The following is a 12,379-nucleotide window of genomic DNA, read 5'->3' as shown; positions in this document are numbered from 1 at the left end:
GCTGGGCTGAGCTGGGCTGAGCTGGGCTGTGCTGGGCTTAGCTGTGCTGAGCTGGGCTGAGCTGAGCTGGGCTGAGCTGGGCTGTGCTGAGCTGGGCTGGGCTGAGCTGGGCTGAGCTGAGCTGGGCTGTGCTGAGCTGGGCTGGGCTGAGCTGGGCTGAGCTGGGCTGTGCTGAGCTGTGCTGAGCTGGGTTGAGCTGAGCTGTGCTGGGCTGTGCTGGGCTGGGCTGAGCTGGGCTGAGATGTCTGGGCTTAGCTGAGCTGGGCTGGGCTGAGTTGGGCTGAGCTGAGCTGGGCCGAGCCGAGCCGGGCTGAGCCGAGCTGAGCCAGGCTGAGCCGGGCTGGGCCGAGCTGGGCTGAGCTGGGCTGAGCTGAGATGGGCTGTGCTGAGCTGGGCTGTGCTGAGCTGGGCTGAGCTGAGCTGGGCTGAGCTGGGCTGGGCTGTGCTGAGCTGGGCTGAGCTGGGTTGAGCTGGGCTGGGCTGAGCTGGGCTGAGCTGGGCTGGGCTGTTCTGAGTTGGGCTGAGCTGGGCTGAGCTGTTCTGAGCTGGGCTGAGCTGGGTTGAGCTGGGCTGAGCTGGGCTGCAGTGGGTTGAGCTGGGCTGAGCTGGGCTGAGCTGGGCTGTGCTGGGCTTAGCTGGGCTGAGCTGGGCTGAGCTGAGCTGGGCTGGGTTGAGCTGGGCTGGGCTGGGCTGAGCTGGGCTGAGCTGGGCTGAGCTGGGCTGTGCTGGAATGTGCTGGGCTGAGCTGGGCTGAGCTGGGCTGAGCCGAGCTGAGCTGAGCTGAGCTGGGCTGAGCTGGGCTGTAGTGGGTTGAGCTGGGCTGATCTGAGCTGGGCTGTGCTGAGCTGGGCTGAGCTGGGTTGAGCTGGGCTGTGCTGAGCTGGGCTGGGCTGAGCTGAGCTGGGCTGAGGCGGGCGGAGCTGGGCTGAGCTGAGCTGGGCTGTGCTGAGCTGGGCTGAGCTGAGCTGGGCTGAGCTGGGCTGAGCTGAGCTGGATTGGACTGAGCTGATCCTGGTGTAACGGGGCTGAGTGGGGCTGAGCTGGGCTGAGCTGTGCTGAGTTGGGCTGAGCTGGGCTGAGCCGAGCTGAGCCGGGCTGAGCTGGGCTGAGCTGGGCTGAGCTGGGCTGAGCCGGGCTGAGCTGGGCTGCAGTGGGTTGAGCTGGGCTGAGCTGGGCTGAGCTGGCCTGTGCTGGGCTGAGCTGGGCTGAGCTGGGCTGCAGTGGGTTGAGCTGGGCTGATCTGAGCTGAGCTGGTCTGAGCTGGGCTGAGCCGGGCTGAGCCTAGCTGGAGTGGACTGAGCTGAGCCTGGTTTAACGTGGCTAAGTGGGGCTGAGCTGAGCCAGGCTGAGCTGGGCAGAGCTGGGCTGAGCTGGGCTGAGCTGGGCTGAGCTGGGCAGAGCTGGGCTGAGCTGGGCTAATGGTGCTGAGTGGGGTTGAGCTGGGCTGAGCTGAGTTGAGCTGAGCTGGGCTGAACTGGGCTGAGCTGGGCTGAGCTGGGCTGAGCTGGGCTGAGCTGGGGTGGGCTAACCAAGCGGGGCTGAGACGGGTCCCGCAGAAGTGGACTGGCTGGGCTGGCTTGACTTGCACAGCTGGCGAGCTGCTTTGGGAGCGTTTAACCTCAGCTGAGCCCTGGGAGCCACGCTGGGCCGTCCTGGCTGGCTCTGGGCCGACCTCAGTGACCTGCTCGTGCTGAGGGCTGGCAGAGCTGAGTCTGCATCATCCTCACCGATGACCTTCAGACCCTCCCTCCGACCCCAGACCCCCAGGCCGGGCCCAGTGTGGCTGAGCCTGGGGCAGTGAGGCCGCGCCGGCTCCACTGTCCCAGAGGGAAGGCGGGGCTGCCCGGACCCCGGACCCCGGACCGAGCCGCAGGGCACGAGAGACACTTCTCACGCCCCCTTTCCCTTCTGTCCTCTCTCTCGGGTCCTCAGCGAGCCCGTCTCCCCCGACTCTCTTCCCCCTGGTGTCCTGCGTGAGCCCCCTGCCTGATGCGAAGCCGGTGGCCCTGGGCTGCCTGGCCCGGGACTTCTTGCCCAACTCCGCCAGCTTCTCCTGGAGCTACAGTAACAGCAGCGGGGTCAGCAGCCAGAACGTCCAGATCTTCCCGGCCGTCCTGAGGGAGGGCAAGTACACGGCCTCCTCCCAGGTGCTCCTGCCGCCCTCAAGCATCCCCCAGGGCCACGAAGAGCACCTGCTGTGCAAAGTCAAGCACCCCAACGGCGACCAGTCCGTGCCAGTGCCTATCCAAGGTGAGCCGGGCTCCTCCCGCGGCCGGGGGGCGGGGGTCAGGCCAGGCCCAGCTGACGCCTTGTCCTTCTCAGGCGATTCGCTACCTCCTATGCCTCCCAACGTGGCCGTCTTCATCCCCCCCCGAGATGCCTTCTCCGGCTCTCCCCAGCGCACGTCCAGGCTCATCTGCCAGGCCACAGACTTCAGCCCCAAGCAGATCTCCTTGTCCTGGTTTCGTGACGGAAAGCGGGTGGTGTCTGGCATCAGTGAAGGGCCGGTGGAGACTGTACAGTCCTCGCCCATGACCTTCAGGACCTACAGCATGCTGACCATCACGGAGAACGAGTGGCTCAGCCAGAGCGTGTTCACCTGCGAGGTGGAGCACAACAAGGAGATCTTCCAGAAGAACGTGTCCTCTGTGTGCAACAGTGAGTGCAGCCCCCGGGGTGGGTGGGCACCCTCACACATGTCTGCAGACACCGCCCCCCACGTGCCCGCAGCCTCCTGAGCCTTGGCTTCTCAGAGCGGCCAAGGGCAGGGAGGGGCTGTGTGCAGGGCAGCTGGGGGCGGGCCCCCGTCCCGCTGCAGCGGGCCCTGGGCTCACGAGGGACTCAGCGAAGTCGGTGCTGCTCTTTGGGCCGCGCTTTTCCTCCACCTGATTTCACTCCAACCAACTCTCTTCCCAGATCTAGTCCAGCCCCTCGTCATAAGGATCTTCACCATCGCCCCGTCCTTCGCCGGCATCTTCCTCACCAAGTCAGCCAAGCTTTCCTGCCTGGTCACAGACCTGACCACCTATGAGAGCCTGAGCATCTCCTGGACCCGCCAGGACGGCACGGCCCTGGAGACCCTGACCAACATCTCCGGGAGCCACGCCAATGGCACCTTCAGCGCCGTGGGTGAGGCCTCCGTCTGTGTGGAGGACTGGGAGTCTGGAGACTGGTTCACGTGCACGGTGACCCACACAGATCTGCCCTCGCCGCTGAAGCACAGCATCTCCAGGCCCAAAGGTAAGCCTGCTCCGGCTTCCTTCCCTCCGCCCCGGGCTCTCCCACGGCTTCCGGGCTCTGAGGACCAGGAGGCAGGACCAGGAGAGCCCCCGCGCTCCCCTTTGTCCAGGACGGACCCCTCTCGCCCCCAACCCGATCTCACCACCGTGTCTCCCCCCGCAGAGGTCGCCAAGCACATGCCGTCCGTGTACGTGCTGCCACCGACGCGGGAACAGCTGAGCATGCGGGAGTCCGCCTCCGTCACCTGCCTGGTGAAGGGCTTCTCGCCCGCGGACGTGTTCGTGCAGTGGCTGCAGAAGGGGCAGCCCATGTCCTCCGACAAGTACGTGACCAGTGCCCCGGCGCCCGAGCCCCAGGCCCCCGGCTTCTACTTCGTGTACAGCATCCTGACGGTGAGCGAGGAGGACTGGGACAGCGGGGAGACCTACACCTGCGTCGTGGGCCACGAGGCCCTGCCCCACATGGTGACCGAGAGGACCGTGGACAAGTCCACCGGTAAACCCACCCTGTACAACGTGTCGCTGGTCATGTCTGACACGGCCAGCACCTGCTACTGACCACCCGGCTGCCCGCTCAGGCCGGCGCCAGAGCCCCTGGGTGACCGTCTCTGTGTGTGTGCATGCGTGCGTGCAAACTAACCGTGTCAGCGGGTGAGATGTTGCATTTTATAAAGATTAGAAATAAAAAGATCCGTTCAAAAGATGCCGGTTGTGAGTGAGCAATGCTCTCCCTGCGGGGGCCATGGCTGTGCCGCCCCCGCCCCCACCGGGACGCCCCTGCCTCCCCACGGGCCTCCACCCCGCCCCGGAAGCCGCGGTGCTCCTTGCAGAACGCTCACAGCAAGCCAAGCCTATACTCCCTGCTCCTCTAGCTGCTTCTACAGCCACACCGGGGGCACGTGGGTGTGCGACACACGCACACGCATGCACACACACAGCCACATGCATACATGCAGGGACACACGTGCCTGGGGGCAGGCACACAGAGGGACACGTGCGCGCGTGCACACGCACGGACACGGACACACGGACAGGCACACACACGGACAGAGACATGGATGCATGTGACACGGACACATATGTGATGGACACGGGCGCACACACACAAAGACATGGACACATGCACACGGGGACACACAGAGACACAGGTACACGCACACTCACACACATGCACGCACAGTCACGGGCACACATAGGCACGTGCATGTGGGCACACACACACAGACACACATGCACGCTCACGGACGAGTCGTGGGCACGCAGACCCACACTGAGACATGCACACACAGACGGATGGACACATACACACAGAGGTACTCGTGCTGTGCACACACACGAATCACGGCACACGCACAGGCTTACACACGGACACGGATGCCGACCCTCGCACAGCCCTCATCACTCGGTGCCTTTTGGCAGATGCACCCGCCCCCTCCGGCGATGTTCCTCTGTACCACTCTGGCTGCCGGGCGTCGCGCCCAAGCTCTGCTTGTCCTTCTCTCTCAGCTTGGGGGCGTGTCCACGGGCCAGCCCATCCTGGACTCCTGCCATGGCCACCGTCCCCAGCCCCAGGGTAGCGGGCTCCGAGGCCCACCGTGGCCCGGCCGGCTGCCGCTCCTCAGGACGGCGCGGGCCCGCGCCCCGCAGGGGTGCCTCTCTCCCGGTCCAGGCCCTCGTGAGGGCGGCAGTGCCCCCACCCCCTGCCCCGTGAAGGGGCAGCAGGAGGCAGGCAGTGCCGCGAGGCAGGGAGGCTGTCCCAAGAGGGGCCTCCTTGCAGTAGGAAGCTGCAGGGGCCCTGTCTGCAAACACTGGCCTGGAAATGGTGCGCACAGAGCCAGGCGGGCAGGGAGGGGAGTGGGGCCGAGCAGGTCTCCCGGGTCCAGCACATCACCGCCCCTCCAGGCCGCCTCCCGACCCTCCCGGGCTCCCGGCCCTTTAGGGGCCTGAGCCCCAGATGACCCCAGGGTCTGTCAGTGCGGGGGCTGCAGACCCCACAGGATGTCCTCCGCCTGTCATCCTAATGTCTCCCTCCCTGGGGGCTCAGGGTCTGTCTGGCCCCTTGGTCCCCCAGCCTTGAGTGCTGGTGGGGCAGACGAGCCAGCCAGCGCCCCACACGGCCTCTCCCGTGTGCCACTGGCCCCAAGAAGGAGAGGGAGGGAGGCTGGAAGGACAGGCCCCTCGGCACAGACAGCCGCCTGCCCCTGGTGCTGGTCACCGGCCGGGGAGCCCGCCCCAAACTGCAGGGGACAGGACGCCCACCCCTGCCTCTCAGCCCCAAGGGGCCCGACGACCTCCAGGGGAGTCCAGGACTCGGGGGCCACTCCACCGGCCCCGGCACAGGCCGCACCCCGTGCGTACGCGTGCTGCTCGGTCGCGCTCTCTGCCACCCCAGGTCTCCCGGGACGCGGTGCCCGGGGTCGCCTCCCTGCTCAGCTTGGGCCGCGCTCTGCGCCTGCCCGGCCCGGATCGGGTGGTCGGTGGCCTGCCGTGCCTGCCCGAGACCCCGCCTGACAAGCCCGGGAGCTCCCAGCCCCACAGCGGGGCTGGCGCGGGAGTGCACGTGCCCTTCCGCCCGCCCACCTGCTTCTGCCGTGCCCCCAGCGCTCCCGGTGGGCCGCACGGCCGAGGGGCAGCCAGGGTGGGCTCCCTGGGCGCCGCGGCCGAGCTGACCCGCTGTGCCGTGTCTCCTGCAGAGGGCGAAGTGAGCGCCGAGGAAGAAGGCTTCGAGAACCTCAACACCATGGCCTCCACCTTCATCGTCCTCTTCCTCCTGGGCCTCTTCTACAGCACCACGGTCACCCTGTTCAAGGTGGGCCGCCTGGCCGCGGGCAGCGGGTGGCACACGGCCTCCGGGGACCCCTACCCCCACTCACGCGGTCTCTGTCGCCCGCAGGTGAAGTGACGGCCAGCCAAGGACGTGGGGGACCAGAGACGGAACGAGCGGGGAGCCGCCTGGGGCCAGGGGTTCTGCGTGGCTCGTCCACTTGTACTGAAATTTTCCCCATGTCCCTCTCCAGCTTCGAGCTCTAAGAAACCGGCTTCTCCCGACGTGGCCAAATGCCGTGGCCAAGCATGGAGCCTGCAGCCGTGGGCTCTGCCCGGCCCTGCTTTGCAATGTCTCGCTTGTGGCCTTGAAATAAACATGTACATTTTATCTTGTGATACTGCTTCCTTGTGAAGGGTTTTTCCCAAGCCACACTCCTGTGTGCTGTGTATCCCGAGGGCTAACCCCAATTCCAAAGGGCTCGTCGGAAAGGGCCACGCGTCTCCTCCCAGGCCCATGGGGGACGTGCCAGGCCGGGTCTCGGGGCTGGTCCAGAGGAAGAAAGATGGCTGAGCTGGAGAGGACCCCCGGCCTGGTCTCCCAGCGCGGCCTGAGCTGGGGCCCCTGTGCGCGCCAACAGGGGCGCCGCCACGAGCCCTGCGTGAGGCCTTGTCACTCTGTCTCTGATCCCAGCGAGCCCAGCCACAGGAGGGCTTGTCCGACCTTGGGAGTGCCTGGTGTGTGCGGGTGGGACTCAGGAGGGGCGCCCGGCGCGTGTGCAGCCGCCGTGCACCCTGCAGGAGCGCGGGCCCTCACCCGCTGCCCAGCAGACGATGACGGAGCTCGGAAGCGGGCGCAGAAGTCTCGGGTGAAACAGCTGGGAGAGGCACAGAGGAAAGGCCCAGAAAGGGGGACAGCTGGCAGGAGGTAGGGGAGCCAGGAATTAGCGCTCGGAGACAGGAGCTGAGCCGGGCGACGCAGAGAAGTCCGGGCCAGCTGTGGCAGCAGGCGGTGGGACAGGAGAGGAGGCACAAGGACCAGAGGAGGTGGCCCAGGTGAGGGCCGTCTGGGAGCCATCTCCCCTGGGAGGCAATTTCAGGGTGCTGGGGGCCCCCAGGACCACCTCCCACGGGGGTGGCAGGGGCTTGGAGAGGAGACTGCCGAACAGAGCTGGAAGTGGACATGGGTCCCAAGAGAAGCCCATCCCCTGGCAGGGGGCTCCCGGTGCGTATTTCTGATTAAACAGTGCCCTTTGCAGCCCACGCTGTCAGGCTGTGGGACATTCAATGAGGGGTCCCATAGAGCACAGCCACCCCCAGCGGGGATGGGGTGTTCTCACGCAGGCCACGGGGCTGACAGCTCAGGACAGCACCTGTAGGAGTGTCTGAGGGCTGTCACAACAAAGAACCACAGGCCAGGCTTAAACAACACAAGTTCACTCTCTCACAGCCTAGAGGCTGGAAGTAAGACCAAGGTGCCGGCAGGGCTGGTCCTTCCGAGGCTGTGAGGGGATCCGTTCCATTCTCCTGGGGTTGCCGGCTCCTACTTCCTATTTGAACTATTTGAATCTATTTCAGTTTTAGCTTATCAACAGCTCATTGATATTCATTTTCAAAGTAAATGTTTAAGAAAGTAAATAGTCTTAGGTGCATTTTATCAATGCATTCGTATAACGTCCTAACGGGGTATTCCTTCAAGGTAATTAATCCCAAACCATCCTCCGATGCCCCGAAGCGCTGTTTTCACTATGAGTGTGCCCACAGTCTTTAGCCGGTCGATTTTCTCTTCGTCGTGACTGAGAAACACTCTGGTATTCTGATAGGGTTGCCTTCCTTTCCGTATTTTTCAAGACTGCTTTTCAGGTATCCAGCTCAGGACAGATGTTAGGCGAAATGTGTGCATTCGTCATGAATTATTTCAGTTAAACATGTTGGTTGGTGGATTGAGAGGAGACGCAGTCGGGTGCGAGTCCGCAAGGACTCAGGACCCCCTGGAAGGGCCGTCTCTGTTCTGAGTCATGGGCCCAGCCAGCGTCTCAGTGGAAGGAGCTCCCGTGGAGGGTCCGAGAGCGGGTGCCCCCAGGCCCGCCGTGGCTGGGGGTCTCCTGGGACCGCCCGGAGCAGGGGATGGCCGTCCTGGCTTCTGCCACCGGCCAGTGGGCTAGTGGTGAATCAGCCGTTTTTAAGGGATTTGCAGGGATTCTTCCAGGCCAAAGACCCCCCGGGACTCGCCAGTGACCGGGAGCCTGAGAAGGTAAGAGGAAGGCAGCCAGCGCTGCCAGATTTGCTGCTCCGGGAAATCTGTATGAAATGGCTTTGCTTTCACTTGAAGGGGAATCAGTCTTTGACTACGGCCTGTGTGGGTCCGGGTGCTTGACACACGCAGGGCACCCCTTACCGTGTCCTCACTTAAGCGGGAAACGCGGCTCTGCGTTTAGACCGTTGCTGTGCACGGGAAAGCAGCCTCCGCTTTACTCGGATAAACTGCGTTTCCCGTCGTTGTTGGTGAGGGTTTTTCCGGGCGGGAATTTAGTCACGTCGGACTCACTTGCAACTCGGGGGTGAGGAGGAATTGGGCCACGGGCACGTGCCCAGGAAGGCCACGGCGCCGAGGGAGGCATCCCCAGGGCTCTCCTCTCCCCGGAGAAGCAAAGCTGCCCGTTCCAGAGAGGCTGGGGCCTGCCTTCTGAGGCTGGCCAATGTGCCTCGGCTCTTGCAAGGTGCCTTAGGGAATGCAGAGTCGCCAGCAAGCATTAGCCCAGGTAGCCGAGGAAGGTGGAGGCCGACACTGCTGGGAGCCCAAGCCGGCTGGGCCTGGGGCAGGCACGGAGGGGTCGGGTGCCCAGTGGAAAGGGGAGAGCAGGGACTCCGGGGAGGAGGGGGTCCGGAGGCACAAAGGGACCTGACCCGGGCCCAGCCCAGCGGGGCGCCATCCTGGAGCAGGCGCCTTAGCCGAGGCAAGGGGTCTGGCGCTTTCTGGCTAGAACCACTGGGCTTTCAGGACCGTGCAGGCCTACCCTGGGCTGCCCAGAGCAGGCCTGAGCTGAGCTGGAGTGGACTGAGCTGAGCCGGGTTTAACGGGGCTGAGCGGGGCTGAGCTGGGATGTGCTGGGCTGAACTGGGCTGGGCTGAGCTGGGCTGAACTGAGCTGAACTGGGCTGAGCGCGGCTGGTCTGAACTGGGCTGAACTGGGCTGAACTGGGCTGAGCGCGGCTGGGTTAACCAAGGGGGTGCTGAGCTGGGTTGAACTGCACTGAACTGGGCTGAGCTGGGCTGAGTTGGGCTGCAGTGGGTTGAGCTGGGCTGAGCTGGCTGAGCGGGGCTGGGTTAACCAAGGGGGGCTGAGCTGGCTTGAACTGCACTGAACTGGGCTGAGCTGGGCTGTGCTGGGCTGATCTGGGCTGAGCTGGGCTGAGTTGGGCTGCAGTGGGTTGAGCTGGGCTGAGCTGGGCTGAGCTGGCCTGTGCTGGGCTGCAGTGGGTTGAGCTGGGCTGACCTGAGCTGACCTGAGCTGAGCTGGCTTGAACTGCACTGAAGTGGGCTGAGCTGGGGTGAGCTGGGCTGAGCGGGGCTGGGTTAACCAAGGGGGGCTGAGCTGTACTGACCTGGGCTGAACTGGGTTGAGCTGAGTTGAGCTGAGCTGGGTTGAACTGGGCTGAGCTGGGCTGAGCTGGGCTGAGCTGGGCTGCACTGGGCTGAGCTGGGCTGAGCTGGGCTGAGCTGGGGTGGGCTAACCAAGCGGGGCTGAGACAGGTCCCGCAGAAGTGGACTGGCTGGGCTGGCTTGACTTGCACAGCTGGCGAGCTGCTTTGGGAGCGTTTAACCTCAGCTGAGCCCTGGGAGCCACTCTGGGCCGTCCTGGCTGGCTCTGGGCCGACCTCAGTGACGTGCTCGTGCTGAGGGCTGGCAGAGCTGAGTCTGCATCATCCTCACCGATGACCTTCAGACCCTCCCTCCGACCCCAGACCCCCAGGCCGGGCCCAGTGTGGCTGAGCCTGGGGCAGTGAGGCCGCGCCGGCTCCACTGTCCCAGAGGGAAGGCGGGGCTGCCCGGACCCCGGACCCCGGACCGAGCCGCAGGGCACGAGAGACACTTCTCACGCCCCCTTTCCCTTCTGTCCTCTCTCTCGGGTCCTCAGCGAGCCCGTCTCCCCCGACTCTCTTCCCCCTGGTGTCCTGCGTGAGCCCCCTGCCTGATGCGAAGCCGGTGGCCCTGGGCTGCCTGGCCCGGGACTTCTTGCCCAACTCCGCCAGCTTCTCCTGGAGCTACAGTAACAGCAGCGGGGTCAGCAGCCAGAACGTCCAGATCTTCCCGGCCGTCCTGAGGGAGGGCAAGTACACGGCCTCCTCCCAGGTGCTCCTGCCGCCCTCAAGCATCCCCCAGGGCCGCGAAGAGCACCTGCTGTGCAGAGTCAAGCACCCCAATGGCGACCAGTCTGTGCCAGTGCCTATCCAAGGTGAGCCGGGCTCCTCCCGCGGCCGGGGGGCGGGGGTCAGGCCAAGCGTGTCCCCACTACACCATCCTGCTCGCCCCCCACCCCCTGCCCTTCCCTTCACCTTGCAGCCCCTCCCCCCCCCCCAGTACACAGTGCATTCTGACCCTCACCTGCTCACCACTTCCCTGATTTCAGCATCGAAGCAGACTCCAGCCCCTTGGTGTCCTCTGTGGCGTCCCAGTCAGAGCGCTTCACCCTAACCTCTCCGAGGATCCCAGGTCAGCAGCCCCCGTCCACGCACACCCCCACCTGCCTGCCCGGCCCCCAGCTGCCTCCCTCCGGCAGCCCTCCACGACTTCTCCCGTGAGTCCTTAAGTCACGCCCTGAGCCAGGACGTCAGGGCACTGACCTGAGGGGCACCTACTGCAGATGCCACCTCAGGCCCCCGTGTGGCCATCAGCCCCTCATGGGTGGGGGACCCGTGCAGGTCACAGCGTGAGGGGCACTCTGAGAGGGTCACTGACCCGCTGACCGTGAGCTCGCCGTGGAGCCTCACGCGGGCACGCGTTCCCAAGGCAGCAGGAGTATGGAACTGAGCCCCGAGACCCTCACAGAAGCAGGGTGCCACCCACAGGGCCGGGGAGGCGTGGCAGCCGGCGAAAGCTGCCCTCACCCCCAGTTCCACCTGGCTGCAGGCTCTCTGAGTGCTGGGGGCCTGGCTGGGGCCCAGGGTCACACCTCACCCTGTCTGCCACCCTGGGAAGTGTGTCCTCGCTCTGAGAAGGGCAGAAACCACTGGAGGTATGCTGGTTGCGCAGAGAATGGCAGCCCCCTCGCCGGCCCTCCGGAGTGCTGGTGAAGCTCCAGGAGGAGGACAGCGGCCGCGACCCGCTGTGGCGTCTCCGTGGGGGCCCTGCCCAGCTCATTGGTCAAGACGCTCACACCTCAGGGCAGAACCTGCTCCCGCCGTGCGTGTCCCCCGGGCCCGGGGTGGCCTGGTCAGGCACACAGGGCGCGGGAAATCAGGAGACAGTTCAGTCCTCCAGATGAGAAGGTCACCGCGGCAGGGCTGTGCATATCCACAAGCCTCCCGGCGTGTGTCAGCACTCAGCCCCAGCCGTAATTCCTGCAGCCGGACCATCCACCCAGCAGCCTTGGCGGGTAGAGGGTGGAGCTTCAAGAGGACAGGCTGGGCCCTCCTGTTCTGGGGCCGGACTGCCCTCCCGTGGAAGATGACCCACCTGGGGCCTCAGGTGTGCTGACCGCACGAGCCAAGCCCTCCGAAAAGGGAGGGCCCCCCGACCCAGACGCTGCCCTGCTCTCGCACGGCCCACGGGCCAGATGCGGCCGAAAGCCTGATCTCTACAGCCTAGGACTGGCCTTTCCAGTTCTAGAGGGATGGACCAGGAGGAGGAGGGCAAGAGATCAGACAGAAACCCCGTGCAGCTGCAAAGCCTGAAATGTTTGCTCTCTGGCCCTTGACAGAAAAAGTTGGCTGACCCCTGGGCTGCCGCAATTTATGGCCCAATAACGTACTGGTCACCGTCACCCTACCCTGTCGAGGTGACTGTTTGGGGGACGGTCCTTGAGCACTGAGCACAGGTACTCGTGACCAGCAGCAGACAGCCAGGGTCCCGCCGGAGCCTGGAGGCGCACTCGGGGAGGGCTGATGGCGGCGACCCCCAGAGGGCGGGAAGGGGCCGGCGGTGCGGGCAGGCCAGCGCCAGCCGTCTGTGGAGCTGGGAGGAGACCCTGACTCACCCCGTTCCCACACAGTGCTGTCCACCAGTCGCGCCCAGACAGAAGCCCGGATGCCGGAAAATCCAAAAGACCCCTGCAGAGGTCAGTCCTCGGGGCAGCCGAGTGGGCGGGGGGGGGGGGGGGAGGGCAGAGAACTTTCAGCGGCCGCGAGAGCCCGCGTGCAAGCGGGACCCCAGCCCCG

At 65.3% G+C, this 12,379-nt stretch overlaps 2 gene segments (V, D, J or C); both read left to right on the top strand.

Annotated features, from left to right (window-relative positions):
- The window catches only part of LOC102990793 (Ig mu chain C region membrane-bound form-like), a 36,008-nt gene extending 29,710 nt beyond the window's left edge, over positions 1-6,298 (top strand). The window contains 6 exon segments of the C gene segment in view: positions 1,933-2,250; positions 2,323-2,658; positions 2,917-3,240; positions 3,403-3,735; positions 5,933-6,048; positions 6,133-6,298. Coding sequence covers positions 1,933-2,250; positions 2,323-2,658; positions 2,917-3,240; positions 3,403-3,735; positions 5,933-6,048; positions 6,133-6,141 — 1,436 coding nt within the window.
- Positions 6,299-6,568: 270 nt separating this feature from the next.
- LOC112066770 (immunoglobulin heavy constant delta-like) overlaps positions 6,569-12,379 on the top strand; it is an 11,867-nt gene continuing 6,056 nt past the window's right edge. Inside the window, 3 exon segments of the C gene segment in view lie at positions 6,569-6,629; positions 10,141-10,458; positions 10,644-10,715. Coding sequence covers positions 6,569-6,629; positions 10,141-10,458; positions 10,644-10,715 — 451 coding nt within the window.

The sequence above is a fragment of the Physeter macrocephalus genome, chromosome 11, assembly GCF_002837175.3.
Source record: "Physeter macrocephalus isolate SW-GA chromosome 11, ASM283717v5, whole genome shotgun sequence".
Lineage (NCBI taxonomy): Eukaryota > Metazoa > Chordata > Mammalia > Artiodactyla > Physeteridae > Physeter > Physeter macrocephalus.
The sequence above is the reverse complement of the archived record's forward strand: the minus strand, read 5'-3'. Positions and strand labels throughout refer to the sequence as shown.